The sequence below is a fragment of the Chionomys nivalis genome, chromosome 5 (genome assembly GCF_950005125.1).
Source record: "Chionomys nivalis chromosome 5, mChiNiv1.1, whole genome shotgun sequence".
Lineage (NCBI taxonomy): Eukaryota > Metazoa > Chordata > Mammalia > Rodentia > Cricetidae > Chionomys > Chionomys nivalis.
In genome coordinates, this window is record NC_080090.1 from 540,233 (window position 1) to 567,478 (window position 27,246).

At 43.3% G+C, this 27,246-nt stretch overlaps 2 protein-coding genes across 4 annotated transcripts in view; one reads left to right on the forward strand and one right to left on the reverse strand.

The window, feature by feature from the left end:
• The first annotated feature begins 591 nt into the window (after positions 1 to 591).
• Positions 592 to 6,857, forward strand: LOC130874921 (sphingolipid delta(4)-desaturase DES1-like). Its single transcript, XM_057770497.1, has 3 exons — positions 592 to 673; positions 5,015 to 5,757; positions 6,636 to 6,857. The coding sequence occupies exons 1-3, from the start codon at positions 592 to 594 to the stop codon at positions 6,780 to 6,782; spliced, it is 972 nt and encodes a 323-aa protein (XP_057626480.1). The 3' UTR covers positions 6,783 to 6,857.
• A 1,975-nt stretch (positions 6,858 to 8,832) lies between these two features.
• Nvl (nuclear VCP like) overlaps positions 8,833 to 27,246 on the reverse strand; it is a 69,255-nt gene continuing 50,841 nt past the window's right edge. For 2 of the 3 annotated variants that reach the window (XM_057770512.1, XM_057770513.1), the window contains exon 23: positions 23,090 to 26,570. In XM_057770512.1, coding sequence (XP_057626495.1) covers positions 26,526 to 26,570 — 45 coding nt within the window. In that variant the 3' untranslated portion in view covers positions 23,090 to 26,525. Of the gene's footprint in view, positions 8,969 to 23,089; positions 26,571 to 27,246 lie in introns of those variants that run through there. The other variant, XR_009057155.1, reaches the window with a different exon arrangement.

The following is a 27,246-nucleotide window of genomic DNA, read 5'->3' on the forward strand; positions in this document are numbered from 1 at the left end:
TCAGTGCCACACAGCCTGCCTTTTCCTTCTGGGTGGGAGAAGCTTTCCAGTTTAAAAAGCAGATGTGTGTGTGTGTGCGCCCGCGCGCGCGCACACACACACACACACACACACGGTCTGCTGATCATTCACTTTGGAAACTAAACAGAGTTCAGGTTGCTGCATGAATTAAAGCAGGGGATCCAACTGACTTGGTGAAGTTGCGGCCACCCCAAGGTCTTTAGTTCCAGGAGGTTCTGAGTAGCAGCCTTGTCCACCCAGACACATTGCCTTCCTTTTTCATCTCGTGCGGGAAGTAGGGGCTGACACTGGTCACCTGCAGGAGAGCAGGAGTTGGACCCCAAAGGTGCTCACGAGCCACAGAACCCAACACCTAGCAAAAACTTCTTCCTCGTCTGGCCCCAGAGCTAGGAGCTAGACAGGGAGAGAGGTGGGTGAGGTGAGGGGGCGGGGCGGGCTAGGCTCCGCCCTTCTGTTACTTCTCTCAACCTGGCACAGGTACCCGCAGACCAGAGCCTGCAGCAGTCTCTATCTCTTCTGCTTTCAAGAGGTTGGACGTGGTGCAGAACCCAGAGAAGTCCGTGCCCAGCCATGGGGAGCAGCGTTTCTCGGGAAGATTTTGAGTGGGTCGACACCGATGAGCCGCATGCGCAGAGGAGGCTCGAGATCCTGGGTGAGATCTTGTGGCTATGCACCAGAGTGTGTTGTGTGGTCTCTGATCAGGTTCCCAATAGAAGGAGAGGCCTAGGCTAGGTTCAGGGTGCTCACAACCTTGGGGATGCATGGCAGAGGCTGGTCCCTGGGCATGGGCACCCTCAACCCAACCTGCTGATTTGGGTTAAGGATCTCCAGACTGAGACATCCCAGGCCTTATCCACTAGCTAGGATGTCCAGTGGGCAGTGGATTTCCTGAACAGCCTGCCACTGGAGTGTGAGGCACAGGAAGTGGTCTGGAGAAATCCTGGGGTCCCTGAAGCCAACTACATGTGAACCAATGCAGAGAAGTTCCCGTGAGGGGCCCCAGGGCTTCCTGGAGAGGACAGGTCCTGGTATGCTTGCATCTCCTGTCTTTGTGAGTCTACCACAAACCTGGGACCACGAGGGCAGCTCATAGATAATTCTCATTCTTTCTGGCTGTCAGGGTGAAGAAACTGGAGCACAGATGACAGCCAAATACAGAAACACCTGGCTTGTCCTGGAAGTTGTTTAGGGCTTTAAACCAGTCTGACCAGGTCTTACAGCTCTAGAGTAGACTGGGACCCTCTGTGCTCACAGGGAATGTTCCTCCCTCTCAGCTGAGTTGGGTTCTTTCTGACATTCCCTAACCTCCCCTCATTCCAGGGTTTTGACTTTTCTGCCTTTTAGAAGCTGCAGTGAGAAGTTCAATGCTGGGGGGAGGATTCTAACCCGGTTTAGACCGCCTGCAAAGAGCGTGCTTTTCACCTCTTCTGTCTGTAGAAGTACACCATGAGGACCCCACACCCCAACACAGTGCTTGAACCATGAGTATGTCCCCAGTGTCACAACACCTCAGAGGGCAGTGACTCTTGCTGACTCTGTATAGTGTACACTGTGCCAAAGTCACCACTCACAGTCACAGATGGTACAGGGATACTGTGATGGAAATAAAGTCAACACTATACGACAAACTGGCACTTCAAGGCACACCTTCAAGAGAAAAATCATTCACTTCCTAAGAAGTTCATGAAACCGCTAGAGTTATCTACCAGACACGCCTCCAAATCTCAAATGTACAAAATTTATATAAAACAGGGTAACGATGCCAGAAAGAAAACAAAATAACTTCTTAGCAGTAGATGCTACGTAAACTATTGTGCATGAAGTGCTTGGCGAAAAATTTGTGAGAATGGGGCTGGGGATGTAGCTGAGTGGTTGACTGTTTGTACGGCCTGTGTGAGGCCCAGCCAACACCTTACCGAAAGAGCCAAAAGCATTTCCTCCGCATTCAGGAAGAAGGCAAAGCTACCACTCCTGCTCAGTTTGGTATTATACTAAGAAGTCTGAGAAAGAGTAAATGGACCAAAGAGAGACAGGAAATAGAAAGCAGAAGGTGGAAGGTCAAATGTCCTATTTGGCCAGGTAACTGCACATGCAGGAAAGCTGACTCCACATAAGGCTATTAGACGTGACCAGTCAACAGCACAGCAGAACGCAGAGGCAGCAGCCGAGAGCTAGCTTATTTGCTGGGCATGGTGGTGAACGCCTGCGTACTAGCTACTTGGGAGGCCGATGCAAGCTAGCCAACATAGCAAGAATCCATCTTTTAAAACACTTTACCTCTGGGACTGGAGATATGGCTCAGTAGTTAAGAGGATTTAACGATCCAGATTTGGTTTCCAGTACTGACATGACAGCTCACAAACACCTGTTACTCCAGTGCCGGGGAACAGACACCCTTCTGAGCAGCTCACGAACACCTGTTACTCCCATGCTGGGGTATCAAGACACCCTTCTCTGGCCTCTGAGCAGCTCACAAACACCTGTTACTCCAGTGCCAGGGAGCAGACACCCTTCTCTGGCCTCTGAGCAGCTCACAGACATCTGTTATTCCCGTGCTGGGGAGCAGACACCCTTCTGAGCAGCTCACGAACACCTGTTACTCCTGTGCCGGGGTATCAAGGCACCCTTCTCTGGCCTCTGAGGGCAAGAGGCTTACACGTGGTACCAATGCACATTCAGGCCAAACACTCATATTGATGACAGGGTTTCTCTGTGCAGCCCTGCAGTCTAGGAATTACTGTCTAGACTGTGTAGACTAGGCTGGCTCTGATAACATCTAGACTGTGTAGATTAGGCTGGCTCTGAAATCAGAGATCTACAGTCCTCTCTCTCTCGTGTTCTGGGATTAAAAGTGTGCTTCACCATGCCCAGCTGGCATAAAATAATTTTTTAAGGTTTAACTAAAAGTCCTGAGTTTCTCCATATCCCAAAAAATAAACTTGGTGGGAGAGAGATATTAAGTTACCCTCACCATAGCTGTAAATATTTAAATAGTAATGTAAAGTTTAACAATGACATAATAAACTTTGATAATGAAAATTACATAATATTCATGAGAAATTGAAGTAGACACACAAGGTAATGGAAGTATCCACATACATGATTTTGAAATTTTACTCCTCTCAACATATCAAAAACTGACTCAAACTGGGCTTGGTGGCACATGCCTTTAATCCAAGCCAGTCAGGTTATGTGGGGAAACCCTGTCTCAAATCAAAACAAAACAAAATAAAACCTGAAAGTGCATCAAATACCCAAGTTAAGACCAGAAACAACGGAGAGAAATCATAGGGGAGACAAGAGAAGATTGTATGTAGACAACAATTTTCTGGATTGGAGTTCGAAGGCAAACACAACAAAAATTGAAAAATGGGGTTTTACTAAAGCAAGTAGCCTCTGCAGAGCAGAGAGTAATCAACAGAGTGAGAGGGGCGGAATGGAAAGTATTTGCCAACCGGTCATGTGACAGAAGACTAGTATCTAGAATGCATGAGGATTATTTAAAAACAACAACAAAACACCCAAGTAACCCAAGTTTAAAAGGAGTAAGTGATAAGAAGAGGCACTCCTCAAAACAAGTAAACAACAAAAACCAAAGCAACAAATGGCCAAGAAATAAATGAAAAAATTCCCAGTGTCCTTAGACATCAGAGAAATGTAAACAATATTGCAGAATAATATCCCACTACGACTAAAATAACCGTTACTGCTTAAACATTGACAAAGATGCAGTGAGCACCAGGTTCAGCGATAGGCTCTGTCTCAAAATATAAGGTAGAGGGCTGGAGAGATGGCTCAGTGTAGGAGCACCTGCTCTTGCAGAGGACCCAGGCATGCACCCGATGGCTCACAACCACCGTAACTCTAGTTCTAGGAGATCTGACGCCTTCTTCTGACCTCCATGTACACCGAGCACACGTGGTGCACATACAGACATGCAGGCAAAAACCTTATACACATAAAATAAAAAGGTATCTTTTAAAAATGTAAGCTACAAGGTGGAGAGTGACTGAGGAGCAATTCCTCGCTGACTTTTGCACCAGAACTATGCACATGCTATTCTGTGTAGATAATGTACGGAACTAGAGGTCAGTATGTCAAATAACAGCAGATATGGAAGGGTAAGTACCGCAGCTCCTTCACACGGAAAAGCAACAACAAATTGTTTTGGAAATGGAAACACTGTTGCTAAAGATTAGGAAGTGTATCGAGGAGAGGCGGGAAAGGGGAAGATAGATTTGACATGTACAAGGGTGTCTTTTGCTCAAGCACAAAGTCTGCCACCTAAATTCAAAAATATTTAGAAAATAAATAATTATGCTCCTTTATTATATCATACAGTGTTTTGCATCTTATTATTAAATGCTCAAAAATACTAACTAAATGATAAATGACAAATAATTGTTTCTTCAAGGGATAGAATACTTTATTCAATCTTGATTTGTCATTACACCCTTAGAGAAAGTAAAATATTGAGCTAGGAGGCTTTACTTAATGTGTATGTGTCTAAGTGTATATGTGTGCACCAGGTACATGTTGACTGGACGGTGAGCCCCAAGGATTCACCTGTCTCTGCCTCCCTAGCATGGAGATTAAAAGATCATGCTAGTACCGGGCAGTGGTGGCATATTTCTTTAATTCCAACATTTGGGGCTCAGAACCAGGAGGATCTCTGTGAGTTCAGGACCAGCCAGGGTTGTGACACAGAGAAACCCTGTCTCTAAAAACCAAAAAGAAAACAGAGAGAGAGAGAGAGAGAGAGAGAGAGAGAGAGAGAGAGAGAGAGAGGATCATACTAGCAAACTTGGCTTTTGTTTGGGTTCTGGAGGTCAAACCCAGGTCTTCATGCTTGCACAGCAAGCGCTTTGCCAGCTGAGCTCTCTCCCCAGGCCCCATCATAATTTCTTAGCTATGTTCACTATTTTTTTTTGTAATTATAACTGTATTTTTAGCCACTTATGATTCTTGTTGTTGTTGTTTTTTTTTCTTACAGCAAAGTATCCAGAGATAAAATCCTTAATGAAACCTGACCCCAATCTGATCTGGATCATAACTGCGATGGTTCTCACCCACATGGCTTCCTTTTACCTAGTGAAAGACTTGGAGTGGAAATGGGTCCTATTTTGGTCCCTTGTCTTTGGTAGCTCCATTAACCACTCAATGACTATGGCTATCCACGAGATTTCCCACAATTTCCCCTTTGGCCACTACAGGGCGCTGTGGAACCGCTGGTTTGGAATGTTTGCTAACCTCCCTTTTGGGATTCCATATTCGGTTTCCTATAAAATGTATCACATGGACCATCATCGATACCTTGGAGCTGATGGCATCGATGTGGATGCCCCTTCTCATTTTGAGGGCTGGTTCTTCTGCACCACCTTCAGGAAGCTTGTCTGGGTTGTTTTCCAGCCTTTGTTTATTTTCCTTCGACCTTATTTTGTCAGTCCCAAACCAGTTACTTCTCTGGAAACTATCAATATTGTGGCCCAGATCACTTTTAACAGTATAATTTACTATGTTTGGGGAATCAAATCTTTAGTCTACATGTTGGCAGCCTCCCTATTTGGCCTGGGTTTGAACCCAATTTCTGGGCATTTTATAGCTGACCATTACATATTATTAAAAAGGCAAGACACCACCTCATATTATGGGCCTTTGAACTTCCTCATGTTCAATGGGGGCTATCATAATGAACACCATGACTTCCCCAGTATTCCTGGAAGCCGCCTTCCACAGGTAAGTGAAGCTTCAATTTACTGTTTTAGTTCTGATCATTATATGATCCAAATTAGTCTTTACTTGCTCATTTTTAAAGAAAACTGGTTTATATTATCAAACAAAAATTCACTTAAAAAACCATAAAGCATAGTGTATACCCAGTGTCTGACAGACTAATTTTACTAAAGTTCACTTTCTTGGATTCTTACATTTGGCCATTACAGTTAGGATTCAGAAGTGTTACGAGATGTGCAAAAACTGTTACTTGGTAGAATAACTCAGTGGGTCATGAAAAGGAGGCATGCGGTTGGAAGGAGACTTTGGCAGAGTCAGACCTGGTAAGATCAGGGGATTGATATTATGAAATATGCTGCCCACATGTACAAAATTCCCAAAGAATGAAAGCAAAGAAACACCCATCTAAACAAAGCCCATCAGACCAGCATGACGCTACAAGGGGATTTGATTTTTTTTTTAATATTTATTTATTTTTTAAGTATACAATATTCTGTCTGCATATATGCCTGCAGGCCAGAAGAGGGCACCAGATCTCATTACAGATGGTTGTGAGCCACCATGTGGTTGCTGGGAATTGAACTCAGGACCTTCGGAAGAGAAGGCAATGCTCTTAACTGCTGAGCCATCTCACCAGCCCGGGGATTTGATTTTTAATTGAGTTATTTTACCAAGTAATAGATTTTGCACATCTTCTAACACTTCTGAATCCTAACTGTGCATATGATGTGTAGATTGTCCTTATTCATGAAGAACCATGAGCAAAGGTGGTGCCCTTTGACTGGCTCGGTATTTTGTCCCTCCATCTGTCAGACATGCACCTGTCATCTCATGGCCTCAGTAACACTTACTCTTCACCTTGCTGTGTTTTTCACTTCCAGGTGAGGAAAATAGCAGCTGAGTACTACGATAAACTTCCCCATCACAGCTCCTGGATCAAAGTACTGTATGATTTTGTGACGGATGACACCCTGAGTCCCTACTCACGGATGAAGAGGCCTCCAAAAGGGAACGAGATTCTGGACTAAATATCACAGCCAAAGAAAATCCTCTCCGAGCTTTCTAATAGCCAACACTGTGGAAGTATCTCCCCACCCTGGCTCTCTCACTGGTAATTTAACTGAGGGCAGCATACATGCCCAGCAAGAACTCTGCCAAATGAGCTCTCCTCCCAGTCTGATTTTTTGCCTGATTAGACTTAGGATCAGTGATGGGCAGAAGTTGTCTTGCTACAAATTAAACTCAGATCTCCATGATATTAAGAATTCACTCTGGGAGCTGGAGAGATGGTAGTTAAGAGCATTGCCTGCTCTTCCAAAGGTCCTGAGTTCAATTCCCAGCAACCACATGGTGGCTCACAACCATCTGTAATGAGGTCTGGTGCCCTCTTCTGGCCTGCAGACATACACACAGACAGAACATTGTATACATAATAAATAAATAAATATTAAAAAAAATGAATTCACTCTGGTTTTCAGTTGGTCTGACGGTTACAGTGCTCACCTCTGCCTACAGGGCGCTTGCTTGTTGAATTAGCATTCCTGGTGGGGTCTTCACCTATGTCTATCACTTTGTAAGCACATCACGAAATGCCTACGTTACTACAGGATCTTTACCATTAAATTTTACTTTAATAAAAAAAAGACAACCAAATGTGCTGTCAATCAAAATGCATTTACCTTTTTTTTGTATTTCACTGTATTTTCTCTATGTTATAGGGTTACACTTGTAGTTGGGGAAACTTAGCTTTAAATTCTCTTCCCATGAAAAGGACTAGAAAAGCTCAGAGACTGTGGTGTTCCAGGTCCCAGGGAGGAGACTCACTTGGCGCCCTCTGCTGCACCCAGCTTTAGGTAGTTTACGGGGGTTTTGGACTTGGATCTACATGCTTCTACCTTAAGCATTTTACCCATTTCCCCCGTCCTATTACTTCTGTTCTCAAAAGCACAGAGAGCAGAGCGTGCACACCCTGGGAACCTGAGCATCCTGCTTCAGAGCGTGCACACCCTGGGAACCTGAGCATCCTGCTTCAGAGCATGCACACCCTGGGAACCTGAGCATCCTGCTTCAGTTTAAGGGCAGCATCTCCTTCTACTGTGCACACTGCAAAGTGGATGGTCTAGTCCTCGTTAAAAGGAAAAGAAAAAGGAGGATCCAAAATATGAAGTGACTTCTTTCAGGTTGGCCAGCTTCCTCTTACAGTGGTGGGGAACCAGAACCGGATCTAGCCACCCTCACTCTAAGTTTAAGGCCTGTCTACTGTCTGTGATGATACACTTTTACATATCCACAAGAGCCCCCTTGCTCACATATGAGAGAAGGGGTTGGGAAGAGGTGTCTTTAGTTGGGAACTGGGTGTCTAAAAGCCAAGACGGAATTTCAGTAGTTTGGAAGCAGCCACCCACACTGATGGCGGTTCCTCCACTCTGTCATCTCACATTCCGAGAGGTGGAGCTGTTTCTGCCTCCAGCCTGGGGTCATAGAACTAAGGAAAGCTGAGAAGGAAAGAGAAGGCAGGCCGGCCACAGAGGCACGCGTTGTACACATGCCCGTGTTTGTGACGGGTAGCCTTGCAGGATCTGACTCGTGCCTGCCTCCTTACACATCATGTCCTCCCGTCCCTACCCATTGCTGTGCCCCAACACAGTCCTTTGTTCCATGGTCAAGACTAGCACAAATTAGGGCCTCCTCCACCCCACCCCCATACCAGTTCCAATCTGGCCAACTCCTTCCCTATGCCCAGTTCTCAGCTCAGAGGCCTTCTCTTCGAAGAATACTTTCCTTCGCAATTGCTTAATTTTTCGGTTTTACTAAAACCAACCCTGAGACAAGGATCAGAATATAAGTGGTTTCTCGAGAGAGATACCTTAGGGAAGGGCAAGGGAGTGGAAAATAGGTCAGAAAAGTGAGAGAAGTGTGTGCAAAGGCAGTCATAGGAACCATGGAACACCCAGGCTGGGGCGCAGCCAGGCATGGAGAAGCCACCCAGTGGGCAAGGGAAACGGAACCCCACCCTGACTCCTGGGCCAACTCCTGGACTGTCTGGCCAATGGCGATCTCTCCGGTCTGCATGGATGAGTACACTCACTGTATTTTCTCCTTTCCCTGCACGTCACGTGACTTTAAAGGTCTCTCTGAGCAGCAAGGAAGCAGAGCTGCACACTGATCAGCTCCAGCCCCTCTTCACTAAGGGCTGACCGTGGGCACTGGAACTCTGTGAAATAGAAAGGGTAGAGAAGGTTCTTAGGCGCAGAGACCGGTGCCGAAGGCCTTTGCACTAAGGGTCACTGGTCCTGAGCGGATGGCTAGACAGGAGAGCAGGTACCTGAGCAGAAACTGTGCTGCCCCTCTGGTGCCACGCCACCTCTCCCACACCATCCTCTAGCTCAGGTCTTAGGGGATGAATGAGGACCTCACTGGCTCAGTGTGGAAGAGGACCCTTAAAGGCCTGGAAAAGAGATCTGGAAAGGGATACTCAGAGTTCAAGGAACTTGCCCACAGCCAGAAAGCCCCACAGAGTAGGTTAAGGCTTGCCCCGCTCCCAAGTCTCTAAGGAAACAACATTATCAAAAAAATTAAAAGGCAGCCGGACATGGTGACACACACCTTTAGTACCAGCACTCCAGAGGCAGAGGCAGGTGGCTCTCTGAGTTGGAGGTCACCTGGTCCATATAATTGTGAGTTCCAGGGCAGCTAGGGTTAGGTAGAGAAACCCTGTCTCAAAACAATATACTATCAAACAAAAATTAAAGGGTGTAAAATTTGGGGCTGAAGAGATGACTAGGTGGTTGAGAATACTAGTGCTCTTCCAGAGGACCTGGGTTCGATTCCCAGCACCCACATGGTGGCTAACAGTCATCTGTAACACCAGTTCCAGGGATTCAACACCCTCTTGGAGCCTGTGTAAGCACTGCACACACGTGGTGCACAGACACATATGCAGGCAAAACAAACACACATATAAACAAATCTCAAAAAAAAAGTTATTTTAAAAAAGAACAAGTTTTTTTTTGTTTTTTGTTTTTTTGTTTTTGAGACAAGGTCTCTCTGTAGCTTTGGTGCCTGTCCCGGAACTAGCTCTTGTAGACCAGGCTGGCCAAAAATGAATAAGATTTAAGGAGCGTCCAGCATTATCACAAGACATGACCACGGAGAGAGGCCTTCTGCACTCTTAATGTTGCTACTTCCTGGCTTGAGCCAGCTCAAGAAAGGAGAAAGTGCGAGGAGCCAGGCTCAGACTGGTCCGCGCAGGTTCTGAAGAGCCGTTTGTCACAACTCTTTACTCTGTCCTTCTGTTGCAAAAGTGAGTCACAGAGAGGCAGCAAAGTCAGCTGCAAACACACGGAAAGGCCAGCCCAGCTGGGCAGCATCTGTGGCTAGTGTTTCCTCTGGTCAGGTGGGTCGAGAGATTTCCTAGCAGTGGATGTTAGAGTGTGTCCCTGTTCCGTGTGTCTCCTAGTCACTTGTCTCATGTGCACAACCGTATTCCAAGAAGTCAGAGAAAGAGCTTTAGGTAGAGATCCCTGAGCAGGCGTTCCTCCTGTGACTTGCTTCAGCTGGGCCACTATCCCTCTGCTGTCCTACAGCGGCTTTGACAGAACCATCTGACAGACAAGGCTGAACTGCCTCTCCCTGACAACCATTCTTGAGCCCCATTCTAGGAGAGCTTGGTGGTCCTAAAATCATGGTGCTATTGTCTCCCCGTCTCCTCGCTGTGGCAGGTGACTCCAGTAGAGAACAATGTTCTTGGCTCCTGAAGCCGGGAGAGGTGGTTGAGCAGTGGGGAATATTCATGACTCTGTGTGGCAGCTGGCTTTGGAGTTCTCAGACTGGGAAAGCATAGACTAGCCCTCAGGCTCCACTGTCTTTCCTTATTGGTTTTGCCACCATTTCTAGTAGACCCCCTGCTGAGCAGGAGCTCCTGGCACCTCTGCCATAGTCAACTCCTCTGGCTGTGGACCACAGGGAACGGCATCTGGCAAGGTTTCCAGGGACCTTCAAGGTAGCTCAAGCTGCTTGAAACCACCCACTCCTCAAGAAGGTGCCTTGCCCAGATGATGTCTGAGCCCCAGAGGAAACCTCCTCTGAAAGCCAACCCAGCCATTATCTAGCTCCTCAGAGGGGCTTCTCTTCCCTTCCTTCCAGTCATTTTCCTCAGACCCAGACTATCTGCTTCAGCTTTCGTGCTTGCTTTGTTTTTTTTGTAATTCATTTTTTTCTGTACCTTTGTTTAAGACAGGGCCTCACTCCCTAGCCCAGGCTGGGCTGGAGTTGGTGAGCCTCCAGCCTTGGACTTAGCAGGAATGGGACATCAGCTAGCGCTCCACGCTACCATACTTCCTTGTGACACGCATGTCCCTAAATCTAGTCCTGGGGGGCTGACTTGCGACTTGGGGCTCTCACCTCCTCACCTATGCCCCTGTGTGGTTTACCATTTCCCGAAGCCCATGAGCAAAGTGTAGCATTCCTCCTGTGGGCCAGGCCTCGCCCAGCGATGGGATTATAACAAACATGAGTGCCATAACGCCCGGGAAGAATCAGCTGAACAGAGGACATGCTGGATCTGTATCAGAGCTCTAGGGGTTTTCAGCCCATGAGCGGTTTGCCCTGTTGCTTTCTGTTACTGGAGGCTCACTGACTTTGGTACCATAGCAGAGTCCTTTCCATTTAGCAGGTGCGAAAAAGGGAGAGGACACCCACTGTCCCCTTCAACAGTGTCCAGTGACCTCTCTCCCTTCTTATAGACCTCACTTCTCCAGTAAACAGCTATAAGCTGGTCTTATGGGTCAAGCCTATTGTCCAAATTATTCAGCGCCTGAGATGGGATGATCTCATGTTCAAGGTTTCCTGTGCTGCAGAAGGAACTCAAGGGCGTCCTGGACAAAAAGAACAGGCTTCCTGAGGCTGGGAATATTGCTCAATGGTAGAACGCTTGCCAAACATCATCCAGGCCCTGGTTTTAATACCTAAACCTTAACTAAAGGAATAAACAAACAAACAAATCTTTGTGGTACAATGACTTAGAGACTTGTGGGCATTTTCCCAGGAGTGGTCTGGTCTAGGTTTAAACAAGAATGTACTGTATAATTTTAGAGTGCTAAATGCACAGCTAGCAAGTGGGAGTTCTGTTTTTAGTTGTCTTGCTTTTTAAACCCACACTTATCTCCATAGTTGTGCCCTAATTTACATTACATACATACAGTGTGTGGGTGCCCATGGAGTCCAGAAGAGTAGCTCAGATCCCCTGGAGCTGAAGTTCCAATGTGAGTGTTGGGAACTGAACTACTGTCCACTGTAAGAGTAAGAGCTCTTAACCACTGAGCCATCTCCCCAGCCCTTGTTGTTTTCTTAATGATATTCTGACTGGGGTGGGATCCCACCTCAGCACAACCTTGACTTAGAGTTTCCTGACGTCTAGGCAGACTGAGCCTTTATTCATATGATCTTCAGTCGTTTGTGGTTCATCTTTTGAGAACTGTCCAGTCATTTCATCAGCACATTAACCAACTGGATCCTTTGTGGGAATATTTCGATGTTTAAAAATTTAAGTACTCTAGATATTAATCCCCTATCAGATATACAGTTGATAATTTTCCTTCCCATTCTATAGGCTGTCTCTTCACTCAGTTGTTTTCTTTGTTGTATAGAGAGCTCTGCTTTCATACCTGGATGCTGGATTTAGTTCCTGTTCCTCGTTGTGATCTGTGAGTCCCCCTTTAAATAAAGAACCCCTTATTACCCTATTCGGAGCTAGTGTGAGATTACTTTACTCTAATTCCTCTTCATCTGGTGCATCCCCCTCACCTGGCACCCAACGTGGACTCAAGGGTCTCACATACACACACAAAAAAAAGGAAATCGGATGGGATTAATCTAAATAGGTAGATTAGTGTGAGTTTACTCACGCTAATAGTAATAGTGAATAATAGAATAAATACTTGTGAGCTATTCTTTATAGACAATTTACAGTGGTATAGATTCTTGTATATTGATACAAATTCAAATTATATTTGTTATATTAAAGATGCTTCTATTTTTGTTTACAATATTTGTACACCTATGCAAAGTTATTTTGTCATATTGTATACATTCATGTTTCTACCTCTGTTTAAGAAATTTTGTATATTAATACAATTTTAGAATATATTTATCATATTGCATTGCCAAGTTCTCTGGCAGAAAGAGCGGGGCAGAGTTGGATGCACCAGACTTTCCCTGTGGCTGAGCAGGATGGTGAGCATCAAACAACCCAGCCCTCCCACCTGGCCATGGGGGAGAAACACACCCACTGAGTTGGGAGTCTGTCAAAGCAGGATCTCGTTAAATGGCATCAGGCAGGAACTTATATAGGGTTGTAATGGGGGTGGAGAAGCTTGGGATGGGTTGAGGTGGCAGAGTAAAGAATAAGGGCCAATAATATTCTGCCATGTTAGCAGTGGCTGGGAAGTGGCGGGTCTAGGTCAGGTAGCCAGAGACAGGTCTCCAAACTTGAGCCAGGCTCAGGAAGTTACACTAGGCCTCACCAAACTCAAGTTAGGCTCAGGAAGTTAGTTACACTGTGCCTCATGTCCAGGCCTTATGAGGCCCAACATTGCATTATAAATTTCTACTGCTGATCAAGATACTTATACATTGTTTACATTCTGAGGCCATTGTCCTCATTTGCTGCACAGTTGTTTAAAGATTGTTTAATATTCTAATATAAAGTCTTAGTCTTTGAGCTATATAGGTATTAAATATTATAGGTCAATAGTCATCCATGCTTGTCATACTTATAGTTAGACTAATCAAGTTATTTAGATATATAGAGATTGTATTCTGCATAGGGAGGTAGTCTTCAACCACTTCAAAGAACTGTAGAATATGGCATTTAAATAACTTAGAGTTCTGTTTGACATGAGACATGATTGCTTTTGGCAGCACCGAGAGAATGTTGAGCACTGAAGACGCTCCACTTGGAGTTTGTTTTCTTCTTGACAAAACTGGCCTTTGGGCAAGGAACTGCCCATGTCTTGACCACTGACAAAATGCATGGTTTCCACACAGGACAAGAAGGATACAAGAAAAAGACTGCCAAACCTTGCCAAAACAGGGTAAAACAGTTTTAAAAATTCCTGCCTCTAAAAATGGTCTGTCAGTTACTCTAGACCTTAGCCAAAGTTGGTTGCTCCAATGTTACAAATGAGACTTTGGGTGATTGCCCAGGTAGTCAGTTGTCTCTCTGTCATCTACTTCATATTTTGATTGTACTTTCTGCCTACTCAAGTAATATTATCTCCCTTCTCAGGTCTTCAATGGGGTTGAAGACTTGTTGAAATATGAGCAGCGGGGCTGCGTCCCCGGCACCCAGCCGCCCGCATGGCTACCTTATGCCCCGAAATAATTACACGGAAACTGTATTCTTTTAATCACTGCCTGGCCCATTAGTTCCAACCTCTTATTGGCTAGCTCTTACATATTGATCTAACCCATTTCTAATATTCTGTGTAGCCCATGAGCTGGCTTACCAGGGAAGATCTTAACCTGCGTCTGTGTCTGGTGGGCGAATCATGGCGACTCCTGACTCAGCTTCTTTCTCCCAGCATTCTGTTCTGTCTACTCCGCCTACCTAATTTTCTGTCCTATTAAAGGGGCCAAGGCAGTTTCTTTATTACTTAACCAATGAAACAACAGATAGAAAGATGACCCACCTCCATCATTTCCCCTTTTTCTGTTTAAACAAAAAATGGCTTGGGCGCCACTCTGTTGTAATAAGAGCGGCGGGGCTGCGTCTCCGGCACCCAGCCGCCCACATGGCTAGCTTATGCCCCGAAATAATTACACGGAAACTGTATTCTTTTAATCACTGCCTGGCCCATTAGTTCCAGTCTCTTATTGGCTAGCTTTTACATATTGATCTAACCCATTTCTAATATTCTGTGTAGCCCATGAGCTGGCTTACCAGGGAAGATCTTAACCTGCGTCTGTCTGGAGTGGGGGTATCATGGCGACTCCTTACTCGGCTTCTTTTTTCCAGCATTCTGTTCTGTTTACTCCACCTACCTAAGGGCTGGCCTAGAAATGGGCCTAGGCAGTTTCTTTATTATTTAACCAATGACCTTCCAACATCAAAGACTAGATAGTTGTAGTTACTTTCCTCTTATGATTTAGCCAAGCCATTTCTAATAAAAGACTTTGACGCCTTAGGATAAAATAATTACTAAAATATTTAGCATATGTTTCTTGCTTAATATTGTTTATGCTGATTGTAATTCTAATTTTTATATTTGCTATCTGTTCTTCCAGTATAGTTTTGTATTGGGTTTGGAACCCTCTTATTTAGATAAAAGGGGGAGGTGATGGGGAAACCTCCTTCAGCCAATGGCTTTTGAGAGGCTGGACAAGGTTGGGCTTGGCTTTGAGTACCAAAAGGTGCATGCCCACTGCTCTCACACTCTCTCTTTCTGTTCTCACACCTGGACTCTGGATTCCATTCCTGTTCCCCGTTGTGATCTGTGAGTCCTCCCTTAAATAAAGAACCCCTTATTATACCTTATTCAGAGCTAGTGTGGGATTACTTTATTCATGTTCCCCTTCATCTGATGTGTCCCCTTCAAAAGTTTATGTGATCCCATTTGTCAATGCATGCTTAATATTTTTTGAGTTATTAGAGTTCTTTTCTGAAAGAACTCACTATGCCTATATCTTGAAGTGTTTTGCTTATGTTTTCCTCTTGCAATTTGTTTCATTTTTATTGTTAACTCTAGCTAAGAGTTCTAACATCACATAAGAATGAAGAGAGGAGATACCAGGCATGTCTCATTCCTGATTTTAGAGAAAAATGCTTGCTATGGGATAATGCTTTCATACACTGTAAAGATTTGTCATTCGTATTAGTTTAATAGAACACTGATTGGCCAGTAGCTAGACAGGAAGTATAGACAGGGCAACCAGACTAGGAGAATTCTGGGAAGAGAAAAGGCAGAGATGCAGTCACCAGCCAGATGTAGAGGAAGCAAGATGAGAATGACTCACTGAAAAAAGGTACCAAGTCATGTGGCTAAACATAGACAAGAATTATGGGTGAATTTAAGTTGTAAGAGCTAGTTAGTAATAAGATTGGGCAATAGGCCAAACAGTTTATAATTAATATAAGCCTCTGTGTATTTATTTGGGACTGAATGACTGTGGGACTGGGTGGGGCATAAATTTCTGACTACAAATGGTTTTTTTTTTTGTTTTTACTTCATTTACTGTATTTTTGACTAGAGTATTTATTTCTGACTATAAATTACCATATTATGTTGAGAGAGGTAAATTACTTCTATTCTAAATTCATAATTTTTAATCATGAAGTGGATGATCATCTTTGCTAAAGGCCCTTTCTGTATCTATTCAGTTGAGCATAAAACTCTATTTTTTAATGCTGTATATTTCATTTTAATTTTGCATATGTTAAACCATCCTTTCATCCCTGGAATGAAACCAACTTGATCATGGTAAAAAAATCTTTTTAATATATTATTGGCTTCAGTTTGCAAGCATTTTATTGAGATGTTTTGTTTTGTTTTGTCTCATTTCTGTTTTGCGGATTTTGGGCAGGGCTTACTCTGTAGCCCTGGATGGCCTGTAACTCACTATGTAAACCAGGCTGGCTTTAAACACAGAGCTCTGACTCCTATGTGCTACATTTAAAGGAATGTGCCACATGTCTGACTTATTGATAAGTTTTACATCCATATTCATAAGGTTCATCAGTTTATAATCATCTTGATGGTACTTACCAGTTTTGGTGTCTGAATAATACTAACTTCATAAAGTGAGCTTGGTAGTATGTCTTTGCTTTGCGTACTATTTGAAGATTAGTATTAGTTCTTTTCAAAAGACAAGACCTGGTAGAGTTAATCAGTGACTCTATTCAGGCCTGGGTTTTTATTTGGGGAGTCTTTTTATTACTGCTTCAGTTCTATTACTCATTTTAATTTGCTTCAGTTGTTTAAACACCCTTGATTTATTTTTCATATGCCATCTATTTCTACACATTTATCCATTTCTTCTAGATGTCCCAAATATTGGAATACATGATGTCAGGGTATTCCTTATTGACCCTCTGGGCTTATTGGGTTATGTCTCTTGTAAAGTAATATCATCCTCTCCTTTTCTAATTTTCTTGATTTGCTCCTGTCTTTCATTTGATTAAGGGCCTGTCAGTCTTATTTACCTTTTCAATAAATCAACTGTTTCATTGATTATCTTATTCTTTTCACTTCTATTTCATTGATTTTTATCTTTATTATTTCTTTCTACTTCATTGAGTTTATTCTGTTTTCTTTTCTTTTTCTTTTTTTTTTTTTTGTTTTTTGAGACAGGGTTTTTCTGTGGTTTTGGTTCCTGTCCTGGAACTAGCTCTTGTAGACCAGGCTGGTCTCGAACTCACAGAGATCCGCCTGCCTAGTTTATTCTGTTTTCAATCCATCTCCTAAATTGATAGCTGAGAGAGAGGAGGTTATAGGGGAGACCCAGCCAATCACCTTGCTTGTAGGGCGGGGCATGTTCCCCGCCTTCCCTTCTGCTTTCCTGTTCTCCGCTGGAACTTTGGTTTCTGTGAGTCTTTCCCCAATTAAAGCTGAATATTTTACTATAACTTCTGTCTGACGTTCATTTACGCCGTTACAGGAGGTGAATATGAGAAAGGACAAAAATGATCTACAAAGTTAGATAGCAAAAGAAATCAAAAGGGAAGAAGAGAGAAGGCTGAATAACACAATAAAACACTATATGCACACATTTCAATTGCTCTATCTGATTTAGTCTTTGACTTAATTAGGCTCTGTATATCTTAGAGTTTCTATTGCTACAATGAAACACCATGACCAGAAGTAAATTGGGACCCTTTATGTTTACAACACTCTTCATCATCAAAGAAAGTTGGGACAGGGACTCAAATACGGTAGGAACCTGAAGATAGAAGCTGATGCAGAGGCCATGGAGGAGTGCTACTTACTGGCTATTTTAAGTTGGTGTCTTCTAATGAGAATGGATCCTTTATAGTATTTAGCTTTCTGGATAGATCTCTGAATTTGTTTCCTGAAACCATATGGTACAGTTCATGGGCCAGGCAGTGCCCATTATCACTTTGGGTGCTCTTTCTGGCTCCAGGGTTCTTAGAGGATAGTTGTCAAACATTTCACCCAAGAGGGCGCAGCACCCTCACGCTTTTGTGGTTGTGGCAGGGTACAGCAGCTCTGATACTTCACTCCCTTGTCTTCTATTGCTGCTCTTTCTCTTTCCTACACGGGAGCTCTGGTAGCTAAGCCTCTCTATTTGGCACCAAGAGCTCCACTCCAGCCTATGGTGCAGACACAGGTCTAAATTATGGCACTCTGTGGTGCTGACACACACTTCTAGGGACTCCTCAGGCCAGCTCACAAAGAAGAAACACCTGGCACTTGCTCAGGGTTTCCTAAATGAACACTGCAAGGAGGGAATCTTTCTTAATCTGTAGACTCAGCACGGGTTTTCCAAAATGGCTTCCTGCAGCACGCTGGTCCAGTGCTGAGATGGTTTTCCAAACACAAATGTATTTGTTTGTAAACTTGCTTAGTGTTTTTAGACATGACCCCCTTCTATATCTGAGACTGAGGTGGCATTCAGTTTATATCCCAGGGTAGCCTTAAACCCAAGTGTGAGGGTGACAGGAACAAATCACTACGCCAGTCAGCACCTGTATGTGTTATAGACCCCAGGATCTCTACCCAGTTAGACTGCAAACTGCTTAGTGAGGAGCCCTGTGTTGTCTTCTGATTCTGTTGAGATTTGGGGGGAGTGGCTTGTTCCTTCTCCACCCCTCTGTGTCTTGTGGCCTTTGTCCTTGAACCACCTCTCCCTCCACTACCCTCATTCTCTTAATTCCTGATGCAGAACACACTCTTAATTCCTGATACAGAACACACCCTTAATTCCTGATGCAGAAGGTACCCTTAATTCCTGATGCAGAACACACCCTTAATTCCTGATGCAGAAGGTACCCTTAATTCCTGATGCAGAACACACCCTTAATTCCTGATGCAGAAGGTATCCTTAATTCCTGATGCAGAACACACTCTTAATTCCTGATGCAGGCCGGGCAGTGGTGGCGCACGCCTTTAATCCCAGCACTTGGGAGGCAGAGGCAGGCGGATCTCTGTGAGTTTGAGACCAGCCTGGTCTACAAGAGCTAGTTCCAGGACAGGCTCCAAAACCACAGAGAAACCCTGTCTCGAAAAACCAAAAAAAAAAAAAAAAATTCCTGATGCAGAACACACACTTAATTCCTGATGTATAATGTACTCTTATTTTCTGAGGCTTTCTCAGTGCCTTTCACAGTGCTTCTCTCTGCTCTCCTCACCTGGAGCTGAGCAAGCCCCATGTAGAAGCTGGCCTGAAGACCTGAGAGTAAAACAGCCCCACTGGTCAGCCTTACAGACAGGTAATGGTAACACACACCTTTAATCCCAGGAGCCACACTAGTTGCCATAGAAACTGGTTGGTGCACGCCTTTAATCAGTGGTGCACACCTTTAATCCCAGCCCTAGAAATGATTATAAAACCAAAGAAAACAGCTCTCTACCACAGTCTCATTCTGAGATTCCAGAGGCAGTATCACCATTTGGGCCTGTCGAGGTAAGAGCCAATGCCTGGTTGCTTTGCTTTTCGGATCTTCAAGTTGAATCCTAATTTCTCTGAGTTTTATTAATTGTGCTTCATTTGGTGCCCAACAGAAACTTCTATCTACAAGTGGTGCCCAAACATTTGGCAAGAATTTCCACATAAAGCCTGAGAAAGCTTAAACAAGAAAAGGATTCTAGACAGACAAGAACAGAGTCAAGTGCAGCTTCTTGGTAACCCTCTCCCTTACCTCCTCTATAAGCTCTGTTTGCTATCGGCAAGCAGAGGTGTGGCTCTTTTAAGAGAGTCTTCCTGACTCAGCATTAGCGGCAAAAACCTCACAGCTATTTTAAGAGGTTATGCCACCAAACAATTTAATGGTTTTATGAGCAGCTGGCATTGGGCTTCTTGGTGGTGGGATGAACATAAAACTCCACAGAGTTCTGACAATAAATGTGGCTCCTGCCAATATCTCCACCATGAAGCTAGATTCTCAAAACATTAAGGAATGAGGTAGAGTCAGCCACCAAAGTCACAACTTTTCCTAAGCATGCTGTTTAGCAAACTAAAGACTCATGTGCTCAGAAAAATATAGAAACATATAGTAAAGACAGATTCAGATGGAAAACAAAAACAAAAACCTCTAAACGGTTTACAGTGTGTTTAAAAATATATACAGGCTTGGGAGAGAAAAGAAAAAGGATAAAGTCCTTAAAAACAGAAATAGAGTAACTGGGTGTGGTGGCACATGCCTTTAATCCCAGCATTTGGGAGGCAGAGGCAGGTGGATCCCTTTGAGTTCAAGGCCAGCCTGGCCTACACAGCTACACAGTGAGATTCAGGACAGTCAAAGACACACAGAGAAACCCTCTTCCAAAAACAAAATTTAAAAAATAAAGAGTAAAAAAAAAAAGCCATGTAAAGATGAAAAATATACAGAGTCTGAATACTGTATATTGTTGTCTTTGAATTGTTTGATTGCTGAGGAAGGAGCAACATCTGCTAAAAGACATTTGATTATAAAAGCTGATGGATTAATCCAACCTATGTGTTTTGAAAATTCCTTGACTTCAAATTTTAAGTAAAAAGATACATTATTTTGGAGAAGAGGTTTTGCTTTTGTTTCCATAGAAAATGAGTTGCTGTGGATTCATTCTTGGCTAAGAAAAATAAGGTTTGATCAAGGAAGACCCCCTGAAAATAATCTCCAATAGGAACAGGTGGACCAGATGATCAATGTTTCAAAGCACCTCTGTTGCAGTTTCTTCTGAGTTCTGCATCCAGAACAGCTTCAAGGCTGCTGGCTGAGATGATCCAGTCTCAAAGAATACTCCAGTCAGGACTTAAGCATAATCCTAAATTTTCTTTAGGTCCCCATAAGATTACCAGCACCCCTAGTTAGCAGGAAGTAACCTAGAAAACTATACTCATATTTCCAAAGATGGGTTATGGATGTTTGTCTTTGTTTAGTGTGTTGGTTACAAGTTGTTATAGTGGTCAGGAAAAAAGTTAAACAAAGATTAGATTCAGGGCCTTGTTTTGAAAAGAAAAAAAGGGGAACTGATAGGAGTTAATGCTTTGTATACTGTACAGATTTGTCACTCGTATTGGTTTAATAAAACACTGATTGAAAAACAAAAACAAATAAACACAAAACACTGATTGGCTAGTAGCCATGCAGGAAGTATAGGTGGGGCATCAGACTAAGAGAATTCTGGAAGAGACACAGTCACCAGCCAGATGCAGAGGAAGCAAGATTAGAATACTGCACTAAGAAAAGGTACCAAGCCACGTGTGTAAACAGACAAGAATTATGGGTTAACTGAAGTTGTAAGAACTAGTTAATAATAAGCCTGAGCTAATATAAACCTCTGGGTGTTTCTTTGGGACTGAACCACTGCAGGACTGGGTGGAACAGAAATTTCTGTCTACACCTCCACTTGAAGCTGAGACTTAATGAATTCTGTCTCCTGCTGTTCTGTTCCCAAAGCTTTTCTTCTTTCTTTGCAGATACTTCAATGTTTGTCATCTACCTCAGGTGACTGGTTTATGTTGTGGGATATTTGTACACTGTGTGAAGATGTATTGCTGTGATGTAATAAAAAGCTGAATGGTCAATAACTAGAAAGAAGGGTATAGGCAGAACTTCTGGGTAGAGAAAGAACTCTGGGAAGAAGAAAGGTATGGTCGCCAGCCAGACATGGAAGAAGCAAGATGGGCAGTACGGAGATAAAGTAATGAGCCACATGACAGAACATAGGTTAGTTTAAGTTATAAGAACTAGTTAGAAACAAGCCAAAGCTAAGGCCGAGCTTTCATGATTAATAATAAATCTGTGTTCTGAAGAGAAAGTACTGCTAGAGGTTTATTCCCTTGAGACGCTTGCACTCAGTGTGGGTGTCTTCAGCCATCTTAAGGTTGCGAAACTTCAATGAACTAAAAGCACATGGAACACTGCCTAGCCCCAACTAATGATGCTGTCTAAACCATGTCAGGCTTGATAGGTGATATGGGATTCCCCTCTGTATGCTGTAAATGTGTTTTGTTACCATGGTCAATAAATTAGCTTCTTTGGGCCTATGACAGAGCAGAATAGATCAAGGCAGGAATTCCAAGCAGAAATAGAGAAAAGTAGGTGGAATCAAGGAGATTCCACGTAGCTGCTGAAGGAGAAAGGCGGATGCCCACCATGGAACCTTACCGGTAAACTATGAGCCTCATGGTAAAATACAAAATAATAGGGATGGGTTAATTTAAGATGAAAGAGTTAGTTAATAAGAAGCCTGAGCTAATAGGCTGAGCGGTGTTTTAATTAGTATAGTTTTTGTGTGATTATTTTGGGTCTAGGTGGCCAGGAAATGAACAAGCAGCCTCTGCTAATAGAACATAGTAAGTGCTAAATTAATCTGCTTAGCCTGCATGGACAGGCTGTGTGTAAATGAGGTCATAGATTCTTAACCACAAGTTGCCCCTGTATGGGCAAATCATCAAATGGCAGTTTCTTGGTTTGGAGGTTAGTCATTCACAACAGACGACCATATCACACAGGCCCAAGTTGTCTTTATTCAAGGTAATCCAGGGCCTCTTTAGCTCCCTTTGTGTAGACACTGGTGGAACCAAGTGCAGCCAAGTCCTTACCTATGCTAAGTTCTCTTGGCTCAAAGGCTATTTCTATGAAGAAACAAAACAAACCACCACCTCCACCAACAACAACCCAAACCTCTACTTTTTCATTTTGCTTTACATTATGTTTTTTTTTCTTGTTCTGAGGCAGGGTCTCACTATGTAGCCCAGGAAGGCCTAGATGATGTAGTCCAAATTGACGTGGAACAGGTACATCCTCTAGCCTCAGCCTCACAAAGGCTGGGATTACAGGCCATTATCACTCCAGACTGCCCTACTGCTTCTTTACCTCATAATCTAAAACTCAAATCCTAGGGAGGTTAAGACTTGTGACTTGGGATTCCTACTACCTCATAGTTCTGATCCCTGCATGGTTAAACTCTTTAGGAAATTCTTATCTAATGTGTGACATTCTGCAGTGGTCAGGACACCTGAGATGAATCAACTTGAAAACAGTAAAAGCTGGCTCTGAAGGATTTTACCCCAACTGTGTGATCTGGTGCTGTGGGCTTCCAGCAGCAGTTTATCTGTTATAGTCCAAACAAGAAAGTTACAGACCACTATATATATAAAAGACCAACTAAGGGTTCTTTATTTAATATAGAGAGCAGGCTCTTGTCACAAAGAACTGTTGATCCAAAGCTCAGGGATGCAGCATTTATAAAGGAAAAAACTACAATGACATCATCGTTAGGTTTGGGTCATAGTTAACTTTGTAAAAATTATATCACTTTCCCCTTCCCTTTCTCAGACATTTCCCATCAACCCCCAGTCACTCTTGAACTGCTTGCCTTTTGTTTTACACACACACACACACACACACACACACAAATACAGCCTATCAATCTGTTAGGTCAGTTTAAGATTTCAGGACTGGTCACTTTTTATTGGATTACCAACTAGGGAGGCTCATCCCTGGGAGAGACTAACTCTCTCAGCAGTCCTTAGCTGCCTATTGTTCAGGTCTTGTTAGGCAAGCATACTGTTAGGGTGTCACAGGTGTAGCTTCCTTGTCGTGTCTAGGAGACACAATCTCACAGCAGACTTCTGATCTTCTGGCTCTTAACAATCTTCCACTCTCTCTTCCTTGCTATTCCCTGAGCCTTGGGTCCAGGAGTGGTGCTGTAGATGTATCTGCTGGGCTGGGAACCAAACAAGTTAATCTTTGCACTATGGCCAGTTGTGGTTTTCTGTAATGGGCTCTGCTGCAAAGAGAAGCTTCTTGGATGTGGGGTGAGAGCTATACTTATCTGAGAGTATGCTCCAGAATGCAGTTAGGGGCTATGCTAGTCTATGTGGTGGTAGTATGCTCTCTTCTGCGACCCACAACTTCACTAACCCCAGGTTTCTAGGCTCTTCTTAACAAAAGGGAAAGGAAATTACAATGGGTATCAAGGAACAATTAGCAGTATCTGGCCCACACCAAATTAGGCAAAAAAGTTCTTCTGAGGTTGCTCCTTCATCATGTCAGCAGTGTCTGACACAAAATATACTTTTTTTTTTTTTTAAATAAAAGACAGTTTCATGATACAGTCTTTGCTGGTCTAGAACTGGGAGATCCATCTGTCTACCTCCAAGTGCTGGGATTAAAGGCATGTGACACCATATTTGGACCATATTTGGCTACAAAAATGTATTTAAGATGGCTAAATCTTTGGTGAGGACAATAGATGCAATTCCAGATGTTTCTAAACAGTAGGATGGATTTTCTTCAGCAGTTAGATAGCCAGACTATTAGGCTGTAGTATTAGAAAAATCTCAATCGCCGGGCGGTGGTGGCGCACGCCTTTAATCCCAGCACTCGGGAGGGAGGCAGAGGCAGGCGGATCTCTGGGAGTTCGAGGCCAGCCTGGTCTACGAGAGCTAGTTCCGGGATGGGCACCAAAGCTACAGAGAAACCCTGTCTCAATCCTCCCCCCCCCCAAAAAATAGAAAAAAAATCTCAATCTTCATTTTTATAAAATGATATAAAAAAATAGGATGTCAACAGACCTCACTGAGTTGAGAACACCATAAGAACACATAGGAGTGTCAAACAGTATAAAGAGCATGTTCAAAAATGTCATTTGCAGAAATGCTGGGATCTATTTTCTGCTCAGTAACTGACTTCTGTTCAACTTGTGTCACAGCCCTTACACGGTCTGCATTTATGTCCAGGCTACCACAAGTAGAATGTGCTTGGACCCAGCATTTGGTTATCAGAAGACCTCTGATATGCCAGGTGGTGTTTTCTTTTGGGCATGTAGTAAGTACAGCATCAGACTCAACTGCTCAGGTTTACTGTTTAAGGCTTTCCGGCATTTACTCCTAATTTCCCGATCATCCTCAATTATCTACCTCTACTGATCCTGGTTTGGTTTTTCTTCTAGCCTCTGTTGGTCTCCTGGGATCTAATACCGTTCTCCTTTATGTCCTTCATTGAATAGTGTCATTTTGTTTAGAACCTGCAAACTTCTCGGAAGTCAAGAAAAATGAGTCTTGTTGACCTTTGTAAACCTGATTTTATTTCAGTCATATTTTTCCAATTTATATATTTATATGTATGTGTGAGAGACACACCCACAGAGGTCAGAGTACAACTTTCAGGAGTTAGTTCTTTCTTTCTACCATGTGGGTCTCCAGGATCAAAATCAGGTTGTGTGGCTTGGTAGCAAGTACCTTTACCTGCTGGGCCATCTTGTCAACACATTATCAATCTCATTTTTTTTATTAAAATATATATATATATGTATTATTTTTTTTAAAAAAAAGTGTGTGTTGGGGGGGGGTTGCATGTACGTGAGCACAGGTGCCTATGGAAGCCGGAGGTGTAGGATCTCCTGGAGCTGGGAGTACAGGCAGTTTTGAGCTGGGAATCACACTTGGTCCTCTAAAAGAGCACTATGTACTCTTAATTACTAAGTCATTTCTCCAGCCCCATCAATAACATTCTTAAAAGTAATCTCAAAGACTTTGTACAATGAGATAGAATAAAAACTTAGGAAGAAAATGAAGTAATTAGACCTGTTTTAGACAGCAACAATTAAATGGTTTGATGAAATAATCATGATACAAAATCATTTACAAAATATCTTAGAAATCCACTAAAGACACAATCTGAGACAATCTGAAAATCAAATCATGAAAATGAATGATAAATTAAAAAAAAATTATACTCTGAATCTTGTGAGGGAGGAATGCATATGTAAGAGGTGAAAACACCTTCCTACAAGGAAGCCTATCAGAAGCACTTGAATCCAGTTACCAGAGTGATGGTCTTAAGTGATACTGAAATTACATTACCACCCAAGACAGTGCAGTTTATTACTCTATCTTCAAAAAGATGCAAACTAAGTGAACCCAATCACTGACCGATGAACTCCGAAAGAGCTGGCTTTGGGGGCACACAGAACAATTAGGAGGCGGAGGCCAGCCTATGCTAAATATAAGTTCCAGGCAAGCCAAGGATACATACAAACTGTTTCCAAACAAAAACCCAATAAGAAAAAAAAAACTGTTGGAAACTATAAGAGAACTAGAAGACTTAACACACTGGAATAGCTAATTTAGACTAGACCCTTTTACTAGGAATGACATTAGAGCAGCTGAGAAAGACGGCTGGAACTAGATAATAGTAGCAATGTCTCATTGTTTTTGACCAGTTGGTTATATAGGAAAATATCCTGGTTTACAGAAAACCTACATGAATGTGTATCTGGGGTGATGAGGAGTGAGGTGACCACTTCTCAGGAAAAGTTTTTTGTAACTTTATATATGATCAAGATATTTCAAAATAAAATTTTATTTGAAAAAGGCTTTATCAGTCCCCTTTTCTTTCTTTTTCTTAATGAAGAGGTAGGTAGTTTTTCCACAAAGTTGGTCAGATGGAAAATATCATCTTCTCCAGGTGGGTCTCAATAATTTGAAAATAAAATGCTTACAATGAAGTCATCTGTGTCAGGCTGAGAACAGACCCTTCAGAGTAAGGGTGATTCTTGGTGAGTTCCATGCACTGGACACCTCTATGCCAGGTACTGCAAATGTCACTGACTGAGGGACCTCTGCAGAGCTTCATACATCATTTGATCCTGTGAGGACAGAAAACACCACATAGTGCTGATCAATCAGTTATGGGGTAAGACGTGTGACCAGCAAACTTCTATATTGAAGCTCTAGCCCCTAGGACCTCAGCGTGTGGTTGTCCCCGCAGACAGGGTTTCTGCAGAGGTGGTTAGGGTAAAACCTCAGTCCCACAGGACTGGGGATATTGTACAAGAGGAAGTTTGCACACAGAATGCACAACGGAAGGACATGTGAAGACAGGACGAAGACGACACCTGCAGGATGGAAACCTCAGAACTCTGACAAGACAGCACCTTGATCTCAGATGTCTGGTTGAGACCAGGGAGAAAACAGTCTCTACTGTTTACGACTCTTGTCTATGGCACTGTGGACCCAGTGATTCTGCCTTGCTCCTTTCTAGGATGTGCCACAATCTCCATCATTGTCCAGGAAGTTTGCAAACCAGGCCAGGAGACACTGACCTGTAAAGTACCCTGAGTCCGGAGGGAAACAGGAGACGAGAGTAAATGCTTCTAAAGTGTGTTAACACTCCAAGAAACTGCCAGAATGGCTCCCAATGTGACTGTTCCAGCTTCCAGAAAAAAAATATGAGACATCTAGCATCTCACATCCTCAACTCCCTGGCTGTAGCCAGTCTTTCAAAGTTCTGTCAATCCAGTAGGTATGCAGTAGGTCACTGTC

Bases quoted from the DNA above. Each gene is read 5' to 3' on its own strand.
- LOC130874921 (XM_057770497.1), top strand. From the start codon at position 592: ATGGGGAGCAGCGTTTCTCGGGAAGATTTTGAGTGGGTCGACACCGAT. The intron at 674-5,014 runs GTGAGATCTTGT...TTTTTCTTACAG, and splicing joins GAGGAGGCTCGAGATCCTGG to CAAAGTATCCAGAGATAAAA. The intron at 5,758-6,635 runs GTAAGTGAAGCT...TTTCACTTCCAG, and splicing joins CTGGAAGCCGCCTTCCACAG to GTGAGGAAAATAGCAGCTGA.